This window comes from Salmo salar, chromosome 01, assembly GCF_965601325.2.
Source record: "Salmo salar chromosome 01, fSalSal1, whole genome shotgun sequence".
In the NCBI taxonomy this organism is placed as follows: domain Eukaryota; kingdom Metazoa; phylum Chordata; class Actinopteri; order Salmoniformes; family Salmonidae; genus Salmo; species Salmo salar.
In genome coordinates this window covers 4,431,085-4,452,585 of record NC_138291.1, presented here as the reverse complement: position 1 = coordinate 4,452,585, position 21,501 = coordinate 4,431,085, and the positions used below count along the sequence as shown (strand labels likewise).

General features: G+C 44.8%; 1 protein-coding gene across 12 annotated transcripts in view; it reads left to right on the top strand.

The window, feature by feature from the left end:
* The window catches only part of smoc1 (SPARC related modular calcium binding 1), a 139,720-nt gene that overhangs the window by 41,732 nt on the left and 76,487 nt on the right, over positions 1-21,501 (top strand). For 7 of the 12 annotated variants that reach the window (XM_045706562.2, XM_045706453.2, XM_045706502.2 and 4 more), the window contains exons 2-7: positions 2,279-2,444; positions 2,600-2,683; positions 7,643-7,755; positions 7,977-8,076; positions 18,433-18,486; positions 19,105-19,152. In XM_045706562.2, coding sequence (XP_045562518.1) covers positions 2,279-2,444; positions 2,600-2,683; positions 7,643-7,755; positions 7,977-8,076; positions 18,433-18,486; positions 19,105-19,152 — 565 coding nt within the window. The remainder of the gene's footprint in view (positions 1-2,278; positions 2,445-2,599; positions 2,684-7,642; positions 7,756-7,976; positions 8,077-18,432; positions 18,487-19,104; positions 19,153-21,501) is intronic. The other 5 variants (XM_045706558.2, XM_045706476.2, XM_045706584.2 and 2 more) reach the window with 3 other exon arrangements.

Here is a 21,501-nt window from a genome sequence, read left to right as displayed (position 1 = left end):
AGGAGCAGAAGAGAGGGGAGAGTGGAGGAGAGGAGAGGAAGGCTCCCGTTATACAGAATGTGTGTCATTGGTTTGATTTTGAGGTGCTTTGAAGATCGCTAAAGTTTCAGCCAAAAGTAGAGGTAGATACGTCAGCTACGAGGTCTGCTTCCTCCAGCCTTCCTTATGCTACGAGGTCTGCTTCCTCCAGCCTTCCTTATGCTACCAGATCTGCTTCCTCCAGTCTTCCCTATGCTACCAGGTCTGCTTCCTCCAGTCTTCCCTATGCTACCAGGTCTGCTTCCTCCAGCCTTCCTTATGCTACGAGGTCTGCTTCCTCCAGCCTTCCTTATGCTACGAGCTCTGCTTCCTCCAGCCTTCCTTATGCTACCAGGTCTGCTTCCTCCAGCCTTCCTTATGCTACCAGGTCTGCTTCCTCCAGCCTCCCTTATGCTACCAGGTCTGCGTCCTCCAGCGTTCCTTATGCTACCAGGTCTGCTTCCTCCAGTCTTCCTTATGCTACCAGGTCTGCTTCCTCCAGACTTCCTTATGCTACCAGGTCTGCATCCTCCAGCCTTCCTAATGCTACCAGGTCTGCTTCCTCCAGCCTTCCTTATGCTACCAGGTCTGCTTCCTCCAGCCTTCCTTATGCTACCAGGTCTGCATCCTCCAGCCTTCCTTATGCTACCAGGTCTGCTTCCTCCAGCCTTCCTGATGTAAAACATTGGCTGTGTCCCAAACAGCACCATATTCCCTATAAAGTGCACTACATTTGACCAGGGCCCTATGTAGGAAATAGGGTGCCATTTTGGATACATCAATTCAGGGCGCTACCATCCATGCTGTATGTGCATTGTAGGCCCGTCTGCCTCAGCTCTGTCTTGGCACGTACTGTATACACAGCCTGTACTGTATTACAATTAGGCTATGACTGGTGTCTGCCAGGCAGGTATATTTCAACAGGGGAAGATGGTCTATGCATAACACAGTGCCACCCTAACTACTGTGTTGCCTTGGCTGTTTTGTTCCAGGCCTAACTGTGTTGGCTGTGTTGTTCCGGGCCTAACTGTGTTGGCTGTGTTGTTCCGGGCCTAACTGTGTTGGCTGTGTTGTTCCGGGCCTAACTGTGTTGGCTGTGTTGTTCCGGGCCTAACTGTGCTGGGCTGTGTTGTTCCAGGCCTAACTGTGCTGGGCCGTGTTGTTCCGGGCCTAACTGTGCTGGGCTGTGTTGTTCCAGGCTTAACTGTGTTGGGCCGTGTTGTTCCGGGCCTAACTGTGCTGGGCTGTGTTGTTCCAGGCCTAACTGTGCTGGGCTGTGTTGTTCCAGGCCTAACTGTGTTGGGCCGTGTTGTTCCAGGCCTAACTGTGCTGGGCTGTGTTGTTCCAGGCCTAACTGTGTTGGCTGTGTTGTTCCGGGCCTAACTGTGTTGGCTGTGTTGTTCCGGGCCTAACTGTGTTGGGCCGTGTTGTTCCAGGCCTAACTGTGCTGGGCTGTGTTGTTCCGGGCCTAACTGTGTTGGCTGTGTTGGTCCAGGCCTAACTGTGTTGGCTGTGTTGTTCCGGGCCTAACTGTGTTGGCTGTGTTGTTCCAGGCCTAACTGTGTGGGCCGTGTTGTTCCAGGCCTAACTGTGCTGGTTGTGTTGTTCCGGGCCTAACTGTGCTGGCTGTGTTGGTCCAGGCCTAACTGTGTTGGCTGTGTTGTTCCGGGCCTAACTGTGTTGGCTGTGTTGTTCCAGGCCTAACTGTGTGGGCCGTGTTGTTCCAGGCCTAACTGTGCTGGTTGTGACAGTGCCTTTCCTCATTAAAATTGAATGTTAGTTGATTTGAATGTTAATAAAAGGCAGACTGAATACTGAACTTCCTGCTTTGTCTCCATGGGGACAGACAGTAGAGATAAATAGAGGACTCGTCTTTGTATCTGTGCCATTTATAGAGGCTGTGACAGCATGGGTAGCTCCATTGAGGCTATCTCCATTTTGAAGTAGTACATGTTTTATTCATGATTGGCAGATCCCTCCCCCCGACGACCCGGTTGGACATGACTCCAACAGGGTCATCAGGAGAGATCAGCCAATGAAGTTGGAACTCTCACCCAGTTGACTTTATTCAAATGGTGGAAACCCTTAAACGTTCTGCCCATGCTAAAATGTCCTTTTGGCCATTAGAGTCATCTATCATTCTCTATGGGACAGACTCAAAATGGCTGCCAGACAAGTCTACCCATTATGGCATCATTGACATGAATGTGGATGTCCAGCCCATTCTACTCATTGTAATTCTGTGGTGTTTCCCCGGCAGTGGCTGATAGGAGACAGGGAGACCCACTGTGGGATCATCTGTTCCAGGACACAGGGCAAGCCGGTGTGTGGCTCTGATGGACGGAGCTACGATACCGGCTGTGACCTGCAGAGGGCGCGCTGCAAGGACCGATCTCTGACGCTGGCACACCGCGGACGATGTCGAGGTGAGGCTGAGACCCACACATACATTGTGTAGGAGCGCTATACACACACACACACACACACACACACACACACACACACACACACACACACACACACACACACACACACACACACACACACACATACACATTGTGGCTGGTCTTTGGTGTTTCAGGTAAAAACTCGGTGAGGATTGACCAGCTTCCAGTAGTTCCTGCTCCAACATCAGTCTCAGAAGGGAAGAACCTGGAACTGGAAGGTCTGTCTGTCTGTCTGTCTGTCTGTCTGTCTGTCTGTCTGTCTGTCTGTCTGTCTGTCTGTCTGTCTGTCTGTCTGTCTGTCTGTCTGTCTGTCTGTCTGTCTGTCTGTCTGTCTGTCTGTGTCTCTGTCTGTCTGTCTGTCTGTCTGTCTGTCTGTCTGTCTGTCTGTCTGTCTGTCTGTCTGTCTGTCTGTCTGTCTGTCTGTCTGTCATAATATTTCTGTCTTTGGGGGCGCTGGTCAGAAGTAGTGCACTATATAGGGAATAGGGTGGCATTTCAGTCACATCCACAACGTGGACAGAGCTGTTGTACTCAAGCCCAGGCCAGGTCCATGTGATCTGCTTTTGATTTGCTCAATCTGAAATCCTACGGGAGGGCTGTGATTGGTTAATGACCTTTTATATGTATAAAATGTTCAATTTCTTCTAAAGTAACAGACCCCACTCTGCTACCTAGCCTTCTAAAGTAACAGACCCCACTCTGCTACCTAGCCTTCTAAAGTAACAGACCCCACTCTGCTACCTAGCCTTCTAAAGTAACAGACCCCACTCTGCTACCTAGCCTTCTAAAGTAACAGACCCCACTCTGCTACCTAGCCTTCTAAAGTAACAGACCCCACTCTGCTACCTAGCCTTCTAAAGTAACAGAGCCCACTCTGCTACCTAGCCTTCTAAAGTAACAGACCCCACTCTGCTACCTAGCCTTCTAAAGTAACAGACCCCACTCTGCTACCTAGCCTTCTAAAGTAACAGAGCCCCACTCTGCTACCTAGCCTTCTAAAGTAACAGACCCCACTCTGCTACCTAGCCTTCTAAAGTAACAGACCCCACTCTGCTACCTAGCCTTCTAAAGTAACAGACCCCACTCTGCTACCTAGCCTTCTAAAGTAACAGAGCCCACTCTGCTACCTAGCCTTCTAAAGTAACAGACCCCACTCTGCTACCTAGCCTTCTAAAGTAACAGACCCCACTCTGCTACCTAGCCTTCTAAAGTAACAGACCCCACTCTGCTACCTAGCCTTCTAAAGTAACAGACCCCACTCTGCTACCTAGCCTTCTAAAGTAACAGAGCCCACTCTGCTACCTAGCCTTCTAAAGTAACAGAGCCCCACTCTGCTACCTAGCCTTCTAAAGTAACAGACCCCACTCTGCTACCTAGCCTTCTAAAGTAACAGACCCCACTCTGCTACCTAGCCTTCTAAAGTAACAGACCCCACTCTGCTACCTAGCCTTCTAAAGTAACAGACCCCACTCTGCTACCTAGCCTTCTAAAGTAACAGACCCCACTCTGCTACCTAGCCTTCTAAAGTAACAGACCCCACTCTGCTACCTAGCCTTCTAAAGTAACAGACCCCACTCTGCTACCTAGCCTTCTAAAGTAACAGACCCCACTCTGCTACCTAGCCTTCTAAAGTAACAGACCCCACTCTGCTACCTAGCCTTCTAAAGTAACAGACCCCACTCTGCTACCTAGCCTTCTAAAGTAACAGACCCCACTCTGCTACCTAGCCTTCTAAAGTAACAGACCCCACTCTGCTACCTAGCCTTCTAAAGTAACAGACCCCACTCTGCTACCTAGCCTTCTAAAGTAACAGACCCCACTCTGCTACCTAGCCTTCTAAAGTAACAGACCCCACTCTGCTACCTAGCCTTCTAAAGTAACAGACCCCACTCTGCTACCTAGCCTTCTAAAGTAACAGACCCCACTCTGCTACCTAGCCTTCTAAAGTAACAGACCCCACTCTGCTACCTAGCCTTCTAAAGTAACAGACCCCACTCTGCTACCTAGCCTTCTAAAGTAACAGAGCCCACTCTGCTACCTAGCCTTCTAAAGTAACAGACCCCACTCTGCTACCTAGCCTTCTAAAGTAACAGACCCCACTCTGCTACCTAGCCTTCTAAAGTAACAGACCCCACTCTGCTACCTAGCCTTCTAAAGTAACAGACCCCACTCTGCTACCTAGCCTTCTAAAGTAACAGACCCCACTCTGCTACCTAGCCTTCTAAAGTAACAGACCCCACTCTGCTACCTAGCCTTCTAAAGTAACAGACCCCACTCTGCTACCTAGCCTTCTAAAGTAACAGACCCCACTCTGCTACCTAGCCTTCTAAAGTAACAGAGCCCCACTCTGCTACCTAGCCTTCTAAAGTAACAGACCCCACTCTGCTACCTAGCCTTCTAAAGTAACAGACCCCACTCTGCTACCTAGCCTTCTAAAGTAACAGACCCCACTCTGCTACCTAGCCTTCTAAAGTAACAGACCCCACTCTGCTACCTAGCCTTCTAAAGTAACAGACCCCACTCTGCTACCTAGCCTTCTAAAGTAACAGACCCCACTCTGCTACCTAGCCTTCTAAAGTAACAGACCCCACTCTGCTACCTAGCCTTCTAAAGTAACAGACCCCACTCTGCTACCTAGCCTTCTAAAGTAACAGACCCCACTCTGCTACCTAGCCTTCTAAAGTAACAGACCCCACTCTGCTACCTAGCCTTCTAAAGTAACAGACCCCACTCTGCTACCTAGCCTTCTAAAGTAACAGACCCCACTCTGCTACCTAGCCTTCTAAAGTAACAGACCCCACTCTGCTACCTAGCCTTCTAAAGTAACAGACCCCACTCTGCTACCTAGCCTTCTAAAGTAACAGACCCCACTCTGCTACCTAGCCTTCTAAAGTAACAGAGCCCACTCTGCTACCTAGCCTTCTAAAGTAACAGACCCCACTCTGCTACCTAGCCTTCTAAAGTAACAGACCCCACTCTGCTACCTAGCCTTCTAAAGTAACAGACCCCACTCTGCTACCTAGCCTTCTAAAGTAACAGACCCCACTCTGCTACCTAGCCTTCTAAAGTAACAGACCCCACTCTGCTACCTAGCCTTCTAAAGTAACAGACCCCACTCTGCTACCTAGCCTTCTAAAGTAACAGACCCCACTCTGCTACCTAGCCTTCTAAAGTAACAGACCCCACTCTGCTACCTAGCCTTCTAAAGTAACAGACCCCACTCTGCTACCTAGCCTTCTAAAGTAACAGACCCCACTCTGCTACCTAGCCTTCTAAAGTAACAGACCCCACTCTGCTACCTAGCCTTCTAAAGTAACAGACCCCACTCTGCTACCTAGCCTTCTAAAGTAACAGACCCCACTCTGCTACCTAGCCTTCTAAAGTAACAGACCCCACTCTGCTACCTAGCCTTCTAAAGTAACAGACCCCACTCTGCTACCTAGCCTTCTAAAGTAACAGACCCCACTCTGCTACCTAGCCTTCTAAAGTAACAGACCCCACTCTGCTACCTAGCCTTCTAAAGTAACAGACCCCCACTCTGCTACCTAGCCTTCTAAAGTAACAGACCCCACTCTGCTACCTAGCCTTCTAAAGTAACAGACCCCACTCTGCTACCTAGCCTTCTAAAGTAACAGACCCCACTCTGCTACCTAGCCTTCTAAAGTAACAGACCCCACTCTGCTACCTAGCCTTCTAAAGTAACAGACCCCACTCTGCTACCTAGCCTTCTAAAGTAACAGACCCCACTCTGCTACCTAGCCTTCTAAAGTAACAGACCCCACTCTGCTACCTAGCCTTCTAAAGTAACAGAGCCCCACTCTGCTACCTAGCCTTCTAAAGTAACAGACCCCACTCTGCTACCTAGCCTTCTAAAGTAACAGACCCCACTCTGCTACCTAGCCTTCTAAAGTAACAGACCCCACTCTGCTACCTAGCCTTCTAAAGTAACAGAGCCCACTCTGCTACCTAGCCTTCTAAAGTAACAGACCCCACTCTGCTACCTAGCCTTCTAAAGTAACAGAGCCCACTCTGCTACCTAGCCTTCTAAAGTAACAGACCCCACTCTGCTACCTAGCCTTCTAAAGTAACAGACCCCACTCTGCTACCTAGCCTTCTAAAGTAACAGAGCCCTTTTCCAATCATAATGTGGGGTTGAAATAATGAAAAACTATCTACCAAATCTATTCATTTTAAAAGGTTAATTACTTCTCCTTGTCATTATCATTCACCTGATATAAAACAAGACAGGAATTGTATTACTAACGTATGATGGGGGTTCCTGGGTTGCCGGTTTGCAATGGGAGGGGGGTCCCTGGACTATCAAAATATATATTTCAAATGTTGTTAATATTAAGAAAAAATCATGAGATACACTCCATATTTTAGAGAACACTATAAAGAGTATAATGACTCCAAGATGTAGTCTGCACCATGTACAGTTCACAGATCATATGGTCTAATGACTCTAAGTGAAGTTTGTTCTGTCAATTTTCACATAAAATCTGTGATACCAAAAAATATATATTTGTATGTTTTTAAACGTCTGAAATGTACTGTCAAATTAAGTGTTGAGATTTCAGTTTAAATTAGTATAAATTAGTATAAATTAGGTGCACAGAGAGTGTGTTGCTAGCAGAGGTGAGCCAGTGGGTTGGGATGTTTCAGTTAATACAAGTACAGCCCTCGGATGTTCATTTTAGCCAGTTTGTTACAGCAGAATAATAATCCTGCAGCCACAGGAAACTATTATGTGGATTATAATTCATTAAAAAATTTTTGTATGGGTTGATAGATCTTTCTTTAGGGGAAATCAAGTCTAACATTTCAAAGTGGATATAAAACAACTTTAGAAGCATTTTTAAAACTCAAATACAATACACATTTTAAAAATTCACAGCAACAAATGACTGATCAAATTAAGGTCCTACCTCTGTATACCTGTTGTGCATGCTGGGACAGTGAATGCAGGTATCCCTGTCCACTGGTTGTTCATGCTGGGACAGTGAATGGCTGGAACGTAGCAAATCAAACACCTGGAAACTACTCCGCTCCAGTCTTTACCACGAGCCCATCCTCCCCAATTAAGGAGCCACCAACCTCCTGTGCTGTAGTTTTGAATGCTGGTGACAGTGAATGAATGCAGGTGCAGTATAGCTGTCCTTGTGGTTGTATTTCAGATGGAGGCCAGTCTAAGTGCAGGGTGGAGAGGAATCAGGCTCTGGAGCTGGCTAAGAGACCTCTGGAGTCCATCTTCATCCCAGAATGCAATGAGGACGGAACCTTCGCCCAGGTCTGTTTCTCTCAGGAGTCTTCATCTCTGGGAGCCAATTAAAAAAAAACGGAAACTTTCCAGGAAGTCAGAAATCCCGGTTGGGAGGAATAATAGTAGACTTTCTCTGCTTTTCTTTGAAAAACCTGGACGTTTTGGGACACCATTGTCGTCATGAACCCTCCAGTATACATGTACCTGTTTCCCACCTGTCTCTGTCCTGTCCTTTCTGCTCTCTGCAGGTGCAGTGTCACACTCTGACAGGATACTGCTGGTGCGTCACCACCGACGGCAAACCAGTCAGCGGTTCCTCCGTGCACAACAGGACCCCTGTGTGTTCAGGTACCTTGAGAGATTAGAGACATGACTGGGCGTTCAGGTACCGTTAGAGATTAGATACAGGGCTGGGTGTTCAGGTACCGTTAGAGATTAGAGACAGGGCTGGGTGTTCAGGTACCGTTAGAGATTAGAGACGTGCTGGGTGTTCAGGTACCGTTAGAGATTAGAGACAGGGCTGGGCGTTCAGGTACCGTTAGAGATTAGAGACAGTGCTGGGTGTTCAGGTACCGTTAGATATTAGAGACAGGGCTGGGTGTTCAGGTACCGTTAGAGATTAGAGACAGGGCTGGGTGTTCAGGTAGCGTTAGAGATTAGAGACAGTGCTGGGTGTTCAGGTACCGTTAGAGATTAGAGACAGGGCTGGGTGTTCAGGTACCGTTAGAGATTAGAGACAGGGCTGGGCGTTCAGGTACCGTTAGAGATTAGAGACAGGGCTGGGTGTTCAGGTACCGTTAGAGATTAGAGACAGGGCTGGGTGTTCAGGTACCGTTAGAGATTAGAGACAGGGCTGGGTGTTCAGGTACCGTTAGAGATTAGAGACAGGGCTGGGTGTTCAGGTACCGTTAGAGATTAGAGACAGGGCTGGGTGTTCAGGTACCGTTAGAGATTAGAGACAGGGCTGGGTGTTCAGGTACCGTTAGAGATTAGAGACATGACTGGGCGTTCAGGTACCGTTAGAGATTAGAGACAGGGCTGGGTGTTCAGGTACCGTTAGAGATTAGAGACAGGGCTGGGCGTTCAGGTAGCGTTAGATATTAGAGACAGGGCTGGGTGTTCAGGTACCGTTAGAGATTAGAGACAGGGCTGGGTGTTCAGGTACCGTTAGAGATTAGATACAGGAGTACTGCTCACTTGGTAGAGCTTTTTCTACAGGACAGAACTAAAGTGTATACGTGCTATGCCAGAGTGAGATGGATGGTCAGTATCTGAGCCTGAGTGACTATAGTTGGTAGATAGAAAAGAGCACATGGGATTACTTCTACAGTGAGAGAGGGGTAGTGCTAGGTGGGCTATGGTTTTAGGATCAGGATCGTTAAAGCCATGTGTATGACCTGCCACTCACTGTTGGGAAAGCTGTGCAAGGCTACTGCACCGTTGGGAGAGCTGTGCCAGGCTACTGTCCTGCATGGTACAGTTGGCAGAGCTGTGCCAGGCTACTGTCCTGCATGGTACAGTTGGCAGAGCTGTGCCAGGCTACTGTCCTGCATGGTACTGTTGGGAGAGCTGTGCCAAACACATGGTACAGTTGGCAGAGCTGTGCCAGGCTACTGTCCTGCATGGTAGGGTATATACAGTTGAAGTCGGAAGTTTACATACACTTAGGTTAGAGTCATTAAACTCGTTTTTCAAAAACTCCACAAATTTCTTCTTAACAAACTGTAGTTTGGGCAAGTCGGTTAGGACATCTACTTTGTGCATGACACAAATCATTTTTCCAACAGTTGTTAAGAGACAGATTATTTAACTTATAATTCACTGTATCACAATTCCAGTGGGTCAGAAGTTTACATAAACTAAGTTGACTGTGCCTTTAAACAGCTTGGAAAATTCCAGAAAATGATGTCAAGGCTTTAGAAGCTTCTGATAGGCTAATTGACATCATTTTAGTCAATTGGAGGTGTACCTGTGGATGTATTTCAAGGCCTACCTTCAAACTCAGTGCCCCTTTGCTTGACATCATGGGAAAATCAAAAGAAATAAGCCCAAAAAATTGTAGACCTCCACAAGTCTGGTTCATCCTTGGGAGCAAATTCCAAACACCTGAATGTACAACGCTCATCTATACAAACAGTATTACGCAAGTATAAACACCATGGGACCACGCAGCCGTCATACCGCTCAGGAAGGAGACGCGTTCTGTCTCCTAGAGATGTACTTTGGTGCAAAAAGTGCAAATCAATCCCAGAACAACAGCAAAGGACCTTGTGAAGATGCTGGAGGAAACAGGTACAAAAGTATCTATATTCACAGTAAAACGAGTCCTATATCGACATAACCTGAAAGGCCGCTCAGCAAGGAAGAAGTCACTGCTCCAAAACCGCCATAAAAAAGCCAGAGTTTGCAATTGCAAATGGGGACAAAGTTTGTAATTTTTGGAGAAATGTTCTCTGGTCTGATGAAACAAAAATATAACTGTTTGGCCATAATGACCATCGTTATGTTTGGAAGAAAAAGGGGGAGGTTTGCAAGCCGAAGAACACCATCCCAACCGTGAAGCACGGTGGTGGCAGCGTCATGTTGTGGGGGTGCTTTGCTGCAGGAGGGACTGGTGCACTTTACAAAATATATGGCATCATGAGGGAGGACAATCATGTGGATATATTGAAGCAACATCTCAAGACATCAGTCAGGAAGTTACGCTTGGTCGCAAACGGGTCTTCCAAATGAACAATGACCCCAAGCATACTTCCAAAGTTGTGGCAAAATGGCTTAAGGACAACAACGTCAAGGTATTGGAGTGGCCATCACAAAGACCTGTCCTCAATCCTATAGAAAATGTGTGGGCAGAACTGAAAAAGCGTGTGCGAGCAAGGAGGCCTACAAACCTGACTCAGTTACACCAGCTCTGTCAGGAGAAATGGGCCAAAATTCACCCAACTTATTGTGGGAAGCTTGTGAAAGGCTACCCGAAACGTTTGACCCAAGTTAAACAATTTAAAGGCAATGCTACCAAATACTAATTGAGTGTATGTAAACTTCTGACCCACTGGGAATGTGATGAAAGAAATAAAAGCTGAAATAAATCATTCTCTCTACTATTATTCTGACATTTCACATTCTTAAAATAAAGTGGTGATCCTAACTGTCTTAAGACAGGGAATGTTTACAAGGATTAAATGTCAGGAATTGTGAAAAAATGTGTTTAAATTTATTTGGCTAAGGTGTATGTAAACTTCCGACTTCAACTGTACACACATGTTTGCTATCCTAGTCGTAAGGTGACTACAGGGGCATAGTGAACTCAATCCAGAAGGTCCACCTCTGGGGATGGGGGAAGAGTTTCCAGCTGCCATCTCAGGACTAACCGTGTCCTTGCTCTCCTCTCTCCTCACTCCTTTGTCTCCTCATTCCTATCCTCTCCTCTCTCTCCTCACCCCTCTCCTCTCTCTCCTCATTCCTGTCCTCTCCTCGCTCTCCTCACCCCTCTCCTCTCTCCTCATTCCTGTCCTCTCCTCTCTCTCCTCACCCCTCTCCTCTCTCTCCTCACCCCTCTCCTCTCTCTCCTCACCCCTCTCCTCTACTGTTTCTTAATTTTTCCACAGTCAGAAAGACTCTCTCTCTAAAGCCCTCCTCTCACCCCCTTGATCACTTCTTAGGCAGGCAGATTGGCCAGGGACAAAGAGATACAGCTATGCTGGAACTGGATGGGAACACTTTCTGATAATGACTGTTATTTTCCCACTGAGAGAAAGAGATCATTCTCTGAGCTTAGTATGGCTAGTGCCAGATAGGTGCTGCTGAGCTAACACAGGTGGTCTACATTTAGGAGGAGAAAGGGATCACATGCTTACCTCTGGCTACTGAGACAACAACCAGCACCCCTGTCTCTATTCTCTTTGATTCACCTGCTCCACATTCTACACCACGCCCTCTTCCTACCCATTCCTCCAATCAGCATCCTCCTCTCCCATTCTTCCAATCAGCATCAACAACAATTCCAAACCAGCACGGAAACATGTCCAGTCATGGCCAAGAACAAATCATTTGGTATTTTGGGAATGCATTTACTGCAATGTACGATATGATAAAACCACTAAGATCTCACAATCTTTTGTCCTGCATAAGGTCCAATATCTTCATTATTGTTTCTTGCAAATGTATTTATTTCACTCTGTGTGCCTGTGTTAGAAATGAGCACGGTTATCCGGATATCCGAACCAACGTTAGTATTCGATTACTTGAGTGGTACATTGTTTTTAGATTTTATTTCTTAATAAAGGCCTATTTTGACATAGAAAAAAATCTTTGTTATACTGTAAATTAAATTAGATTATCCTTGTGACATTGTTATACCATGACATTTGAAAATACTTAATTTTAATAAAAGAACAACATTTTTGCAGGTAGTTTTTTTTTATAACTGTGCGTTGAGCTACTGCTGCACATTTAAAGCCTCCAGTCTGCCCTGACATCGCTATGCTATGCTATTATCTGCACTTCAAATAGCATTAACACGTCCGCCCCTAACAGTTTCCACAAGACCTGACACAGATCAATGCAAAACACACACCAAATAAACTTTTTTTTAAATAAAATAATCATTTCTATATCATGGCAAAAAATCTGACTTCTGTTTCACTGTTGTTTTTAGTGAAAAACTACAGGAGATGTCAGCTGTTTACCTCTGTCATGTGCATTTGCGTCATTCTGATTGGTCAAGATTCAAGAGCGTTAGATTTTTTATTTTTTTATTAGAATATAAACTATCCGGATATCTGGAAAAAAATGTAATAATAATATTTTGGGAATAGTGAAATAATGTGGAATCCCAAGTATGTGTGTCAAGTCTACAGACAGACATGAGGCTGTCACATCTCTCAGTAACACTAAAGCTGGTCACGGTTGGGATCAATTACATTTTGCAGGTTGGCATTTATTGTCGTGAATCTTGCCATGTAGGCAGTTCTGCACTGGTCATTAGCTGGTACTGCAACAAAGTCACGAAATCTGATTTTAAATCGAACCGTTTTGTCAAGATTCATGGCAATAAACGTCACCCTGCTTCCATTTCAGTTAGAAATTATATTTCAAATTCAACTGAATTTCCAATCTCAATTACAGTGCCTTCCAAAATTATCAATTTTTTCCCCCTCACCTATCTACACACAATACCTCATAATGATAAAGTGAAATCATGTTTTTATACATTTTTGCAAATGTGTTGAAAATGAAATACAGATATATCTAATTTACATACAGTAACAGTCAAAAGTGTGGACACAGAGTCCACACAAAGGTGTGTCCAAACTTTTGACTGGTACTGTAAGTATTCACTCCCCTGAGTCAATACTTTGTAAAATCACCTTTGGTAGCGATTATTGCAGTGAGTCTTTTTGGGTAAGTCTCGTTAGATCTTTCTACACCTGGATTGTGAAACATTTGCCAATTATTCTTTAAAACATTCTTCAAGCTCTGTCAAATTGGTTGTTGGTCATTGTTAGACAGCCATTTTCAGGTCTTGCCGTAGATTTTCAAGTAGATTTAAGTCAAAACTGTAACTCGGCTACTCAGGATCATTCACTGTCTTCTTGGTAACCAACTCTAGTGTAGATTTGGCTTTGTGTTTTAGGTTTTTGTCCTGCTGAAAGGTGAATTCATCTCCCAGTGTGTGGAAAGCAGACTGAACCAGGTTTTCCTCTAGGATTTTTCCTGTGCTTAGCTCCATTCTGTTTCTTTTTTATCCTGAAAAACTCCCAAGTCCTTAATAGTTCCAAGGATACCCATAACATGATGCAGCCACCACTTCGCTTGAAAATATGGAGAGTGGTACTCAGTAATGTGCTGTATTGGATTTGCCCCAAACATTAGACTTCGTATTCGGCACAAAAACGTTAATTGTTTTGCCTTGTTTTTTTTTGCAGTATTATTTTAGTAATTTGTGGTTAAACAGGATTTGGAATATATTCACATGACTTGGACTCACAAATTTGAAAATAAAATAACTTGAGACTTGACTTGGACTTGGAGCCTCAAAACTCGGGACTCGACTTTGACATGAGACAGATGACTTGAATTTATCTGGCCATGTTTTCTAATGTTTTGTCACTCATTTTGTGACAGAGACTACGTGGATTACTCTACACGCAGCCATAGACAGTAGCTGCAGCATCACCCTTGTGAAAAAAAAACATCCAAGTTTCAACAGATTGGCTAGTGAAATGCACACTCAGCATTCTGATTGGACCAGCAAACTGTCAATCAATACAGGTTGTGTGAGCTAGCAAACAGATTGCTGATTTTGCTGTACAGCTATAGGATCGGGTGCAGCGCAAACGTGAAAATATAGGAATTAATTATTACTGTGGCGAAGGCGCACGTCTCTCCACAGAGAGTCTCGAACGTCTCTCCAATCCCGCCAATGGAGAGCTCTTTGTTCTCTTGTTGAAATCTTTGGTGTTGCTTTCACACATTTAAATGCATAGGCCCTATGTGGTAAATCTATATTACATCTAATACAACAACTGCTAGCGTGTTACATCCCCGTACAGTTTATTACAACATGTAGATTTCTGTTTCATGTTTGATAGGCCCATTGTACATTTTAATTTAGCCAATCATTTATTGGCCTGCTCGGAGTGGGTGTGACGTTTATAGTGCAGATGAACATTTGTAAGACTCTTGAGGTAGAAGTTATGTTCATTTAATTCAATTAATGTTTTCCTTTGTTCATGTTTCCCAGGTTATGTCAGGGTTCCGTGTGTCTCTGTCATTCTGGTTGTGCGTGGTAGGAGCGCGTGCCTCAGTGCGTATAGAAATAGGCTACGTGGCCTGCTCTCCACGCTTTGGAGTCAGAATGTTGAATAAGGAATGATGATGATTGAATAAGAGAAAATGATTTGCCCCACCAAGATGTACATTTTTTTTAATGCATGTCAGCAATGCCACTACGAAACACAACACATTCACTGCACTATAACGGTGACAAACGGTGCCCACAAACTGTTAGGGCCTACATAAAAGCTGTCCCAACAGCAGAGCTTTCTTTTCAGCATCATGGAGTGAATCCTTACCACTGCTACACCTGGCTATCAGCAGATCCTTGTCTGACAGCGAAACAGTTCATTCAGCCTCTTTTACTGCCTTTTAAAAAACATAGCTGACTTGCTTATTTTAAACAAATGTGGTTTCCACTGACAATTGACATGTACACACTATGGCATAAGGGGACGACAAGCAGATAAGAGACAATCCGTAATTTTGATTAAGGCATTAATGAGTGAGCTAAGACGGATGTAGTCAATATAACTATTTTTGTTCAGCACTTTTGAAATGTACAGCGACAGAATTCAGAACATGGGCCGTTCTTATCCGTTCTTACAGTATTCTCCTTGTACACCAAGTCAGAACCGTATGGTAAATAAACAGGGCATATAAGCAGACAATGAAAGCTTTTACAAGTCAGAACAGTAGGCTAAGTTATGAGGGGGAAAGGGACCACATTATTAGGGTAAGGCACATGGGCAACTAACAGCTTACTACACAACATACACTTAGTATTACTTTCTTAGCTACAGTATACATATCTCCCTGGCATATTACATCATTTATGCAGCAGCATACATTTTTGGACTCACGTTGTTGTGCTGTGCTCACTTGAACAGAAAGGTGGGGCAGCAGTCCTTCTTTTGGGCAAATTTGTCATCAAGGTCTGGCTATTCTCTGGATGTATGGTGCTCTCAAGACCAAGGTCAAATCATGACGTCAGTGATCTTTAAGTCAGAGGCCCGAGTTCCCAACTTGCAATTCCGAGTTGGATGACTGTTCAACAAGTATTTTCCCAGTCGGAGCTCATTTTGTCCCACGTTGCCTTGAACTCACTGAACTCTGAGATTTCCCAGTTCCGAGTTTCCAGTTGTTTTGCATTGACAGCATGGCTAATGTATTACACTTTTCATGTGAATGTTTATCTATTTAAGCTTGGAAAAGAGACCCTTAAACCCAAACTTGGACCACACACCCTCTACACTGAATAGCAGGCTAGTAATTGCTTTGCAACACAAGCAGTTAGCCACTGATTCCTTCCAAACCACTCCTTGTTGAATTTCAGATTTCCAACTCGTTGTGTAATGTTTATGTACAATGGCTGATGAGCACCGATACATTTTATCTATAATTTATCTTTATATGACAAGAGTTTAAAAGGATTTGCCAGTAGATTGTCGACTTGATTCATGATGATGACTGCTAGCTAAGATTTTGAAAGTATGATGTTGACATAATCAGTCCAATCAAAGCTACGGTAGATATAACGTGATTTGACGTGATTTGATCTGTGGCCAATGACATTGAGCCTTATCGGATGGGTATTTTTTTATGTAAATCTATGGCAGCACCCAAGGATGCTTGAATTTTCGAGCTCTGCCCATAGATTTTGCGGTGACGTAGTGTCCCCATGAGTGACATGAGTGACAGAACACTGAGCCAATCACGGCGCAACTAGTCCCCATGAGTGACAGAACACTGAGCCAATCACGGCACAACTAGTCCCCTTGAGTGACAGAACACTGAGCCAATCACGGCGCAACTAGTCCCCTTGAGTGACAGAACACTGAGCCAATCACGGCGCAACTAGTCCCCATGAGTGACAGAACACTGAGCCAATCACGGCGCAACTAGTCCCCATGAGTGACAGAACACTGAGCCAATCACGGCGCAACTAGTCCCCTTGAGTGACAGAACACTGAGCCAATCACGGCGCAACTAGTCCCCATGAGTGACAACCCTGCTACATTTTGGAGCTGCCTTGCTCAAGAAAGCCAAAAAAAAGAGACCGTGTTTGTATGCGGCTTTTAGTAACTCATAGAATTTTTGTTGTTGTTGTTGAAAAACGGATATGTGACACGTATTAATGCCAAAATAACAGGTGGGGCTCAAAACAGGTCCTGAATGGTTGCCACTGTGTTGAAATATCATTAATAATATAATTCATAATCATTAAGTCTGATTTAATACGAATATACCAGTGTAACAATGGATGTGGATATTGTCTTTTTATGTTGTAGGACTCGTTTATTGGTTTGTAATTGGCATTTGGGTAATTGTATGGTCCTGGGGGCCATGTGGTTGTATTATGCTTACCTGTCTGAGCTCCTGTTAAATAGATTCCATTTGATTTCTCAAGGGGAGGCTGTACAGTCTGGCCCTCTACCTGTGTCCATTCAGATAGGACAGGTTAAGCCTGATATAGAGGCTATTACTTTTGGGGCTATTGCCCATGTGTATTTGGAAAATCTACTGTATGATAAGGCTCTTTCACCATTGGATGCCCGAGACTTGTAAATAAATGTATACTCTGAGCACATCAACCTGCCTTGCGTTCTGCTGATGTCATGCCCTTAGGACAGCAAGCGCCCTGTTTTACAATTGCGTCATCAAAATAATGAAAATGGCTGTCTGCTAGCCTCAATAAATAAGATTTGTCAATAAATAAGAAGTCGTTGCATGTATTTTTTTGTCTTTTTTTTTTACTTGACTTGAGACTTGACATGACATGTTTTAGAATGCACGACTTGGGACTGGACTTGAGACTTGGACCTTGTGACTTGACACTTGCTTGTGACTTGAATAATAGTGACTTGGTCCCCCCCTCTATTATGGAGTAACTACAATTTTGTTGATCTATCCTCAGTTTTCTCCTATCACAGCCATTAAACTCTGTAACTGTTTTAAAGTCACCATTGGCCTCATGGTAAAATCCCTGAGCGGTTTCCTTCCTCTCCGGCAACTGAGAACCTAGTTAGGAAGGATGCCTGTATCTTTGTAGTGACTGGGTGTATTGATACACCATCAACAGTGTAATTAATAACTTCACCATGCTCAAAGGGATATTCCATGTCATTATTATAATTTTTTTGCCCATCTACCAATAGGTGCCCTTCTTTGCGAGGCATTGGAAAACCTCCCTGGTCTTTGTGGTTGAATCTGTGTTTGAAATTCACTGCTCGAATGAGGGACCTTACAGATAATTGTATATGTGGGGTACAGAAATGAGCTATTATTGCACATAGTGTGAGTCCATGCAACTTATTATGTGACTTGCTAAGCAAATGTTTACTCCTGACCTTGTTTAGGCTTGCCGTAACAAAGGGGTTGAATACTTACTGACTCAAGACATTTCAGATTTGTAAAAAAAATGAAACATCACTCCACTTTGACATCATGTGGTATTGTGTTTAGGCCAGTGACAAAAATATATTTTTTTAGTTCAGGCTGTAACACAACTAAATGCGGAAAAAGTCCAGAGGTGAGAATACTTTCTGAAGAACTGTAACCTCAGGAATCCCAAACTTGAAGTGCAGTACACTCTTAGAAAAAAGGGTTCCAAAAGGATCTTCAGCTGGCCCTATAGGAGAACTCTTATGGGTTCCAGGTAGAACCCTTTTGGATTCCAGGTAGAACCCTTTTGGGTTCCAGGTAGAACCCTTGTTGGAAATGGGTTCTACCTGGAACCAAAAATAGTTCTATGGGGGCAGCCAAAGAACCCTTTTAGGTTCTAGATGCCACCTTTTTTTTCTAAGAGTGTGCTGAAACAACTCGCCACCCAACTCAGCCGTCTCCAGCGCCTTCTACCACATTATCAACTGCCCCTGTTCATTCTCTATCGCCTGTCAACCATCTTACATCATCATACGTTTGCAGGAAACTTCCGTGAATTTATGGGAACTCATGCTGGGACAAGTGACAAGTTGTCAGGTAGTAACTTTACTTCCAATCGCCTCCATTCATTCATTCATTCATTCAATTTCAACTCTTTCCCTCTTATATTAATTCTAATTGGTTGGATTGTCTATTGAATTCTGAATTCTGTCAATGCCCTCTGAACCCGTGCATGCCAACCAAGCTTGACTATCTGCATGCTCAGAGAAGAGGAATGATATTCACTGTTACAGGGGGGGTCTGGGGCAGTGGACCACATTGTTTGGTTATGATTGCTACTCTTATAGAAGGTGTAGCCAAACTAATATCCTCTTGTCAGTCAGAAGGTTTTAGTGAGGTGAGGAGTCTAACCTTGGTCTCTATCCTATACTGAAGGTCTACAGGAGACTTCTCTACTGTCTGTCGGTCCTATAGAATAGAACGTGTGTGTGTGTGTGTGTGTGTGTGTGTGTGTTAGTGTGTGTGTTTAGTGTGTGTGTGTGTGTGTGTGTGTGTGTGTGTGTGTGTGTGTGTGTGTGTGTGTGTGTGTGTGTGTGTGTGTGTGTGTGTGTGTGTGTGTGTGTGTGTGTGTGTGTGTGTGTGTGTGTGTGTGTGTGTGTGTTGTACTGTCCGGTAGAACAGATGTTGTATAAATGTTGTGCTTTCTCTTTAAAGGGTCAGTAACTGATAAACCATCTGGGCCTCCTAGTTCCGGGAGAAAAGGTGAGCCGAGATCCACCAGCTGTGGTGTGTGTGTGTGTGTGTGTGTGTTTCAAATGAAATATTATTTGTCACATGCACCGAATACAACAGGTGTAGACTTTACCGTTTCAACGCTTACTTATAAGCCCTTAACCAATAATGCAGAGTTAAAAAGTAAGAAAAATTGTAAACGTGCTACGTCATACTGGTCGGTTTTCTGCCTGCTTGAGCGCCAATAACTCAGATACACATGAACATATGAAATGACCCAGCCTTCCCTGTAGCTCAGTTGGTAGAGCATGGTGTTTGCAACGCCAGGGTTGTGGGTTCGATTCCCACGGGGGGCCAGCCCACGGCGGGCCAGCACAGAAAATTTATGAAATGTATGCATTCACTACTGTAAGTCACTCTGGATAAGAGTGTCTGCTAAATGACTAAAATGTAAATGAAAAATGAATCAATAGAATATCACTCAGAGGTGCACCAAAAACAATATAACATTCAATATGGGTGAACCTTTCCTTTAATGATGGTGTTGGAGTCGTGGGAGTACAGGAGGGGACTAAGCATACACCCCTGAGGGGCCCCTGTGTTGCGGGTGAGCTTGGCGGATGTGTTGTTGCCTACCCTCACCACCTGGGGGCGGCCCGTCAGGAAGTCCAGGATCCAGTTAAAGAGGGAGGTGTTTAATCCCAGGGTCCTTAGCTTAGTGATGAGCTTTGAGGGCACTATGGTGTTGAACGCTGAGCTGTAGTCAATGAACAGCATTTTCACACAGGTGTTCGTTTTGTCCAGGTGGGAGAGGGCAGTGTGGAGTGCAATAGAGATTGCCTCATCTGTGGATCTGTTGGGGCGGTGTGCAAATTGGAGTGGGTCCAGGGTGTCTGGGATGATGGTGTTGATGTGTGCCATGACCAGTCTTTTAAAGCATTTCATGGCTACAGATGTGAGTGCTACAGGGCGATAGTCATTAAGACAGGTTACCTTGGCATTCTTAAGCACAGGGACTATTGGTGGTCTCTCTTGAAAACATGTAGGTATTACAGACTGAGTCAGGAAGAAGTTGAAAATGTCAACGAAGTCACTCGACAGCTGGTCAACGTATGCTCGGAGTACTCGCCCTGGTAATCCGCCTGGCCCTGCGGCCTTGTGAATGTTAAACTGTTTAAAGGTTTTAAATCACGCAGTCGTCTGGAACAGCTGTGTGTTGTTCATGAGAGAACAATAGACGTTCTTTTTTCAAGTGTCTGTGATTTTGGCCTGGTCCGGGATGAGCAGTATGTCCTCTACCGCCGACACACTGACGTAGAAATCTTCATCCAAATCGAGGTTATTGATCGCTGTTCTGATGTCCAGTAGCTTTTTTTTTTGTCATAGGAAACGATGGTGGAAACATTATGAACAAAATTGCATTGGTCAGGAGCTGTAAAATGGCTGCTGTTCCCTCCAGCACCATTCTCATAGTGGGTGTGTGTGGGTGTGTTTGTTTGGGTAATTCATTTCTCTGTGAAAAGTCCATATTTGTGTACAGATGAAATGCACTGCACTCAAACATCTCCCCCTCTCACCGCATCAATTCTTAGTTTCATCATGGCACAGATTTGCCATTCTGCTAAATATATGAATTACCATATCGATTCTTAGTTTCATCATGGCACAGATTTGCCATTCTGCTAAATATATGAAATACCCAATTAAAGTGGTAAAGGTATTTGCAGTTTCTGTTTTTTTTACATTTTTTATTATGTGTTAACAATTATTAATCTTCTAGGCTTCTCCACCATATGTGTTGAAAAGTAAAAGATGCCTGATCTCACACCAAAGGCTAACCCCCAGGACCACGCTGCTGACCCCCCCAGGCTCTGACCCCCCCAGGCTCTGACCCCCCCACGCTGCTGACCCCCCCAGGCTCTGACCCCCCCCAGGCCCCATTCCTCTGTGGAATATCAGCCCTGAAATATATACATAACCTACAGACATGTCTGACTGTTGTCATTGGCAAGCCCCGGGGGGGGGGGGGGGGGTGTACAGCCTACTGGCAGGAGTGGGAGGGAGAACAAGTGGGGGACCGGTAAGGGGGGGGGGGTGCCTGGATGATGAAGCCGGTCTTCAACATGTTATAACAGAGCAGGACAGCTCCTGGGTTATAGCAACACGTTATAACAGAGCAGGACAGCTCCTGGGTTATAGCAACACGTTATAACAGAGCAGGACAGCTCCTGGGTTATAGCAACACGTTATAACAGAGCAGGACAGCTCCTGGGTTATAGCAACACGTTATAACAGAGCAGGACAGCTCCTGGGTTATAGCAACACGTTATAACAGAGCAGGACAGCTCCTGGGTTATAGCAACACGTTATAACAGAGCA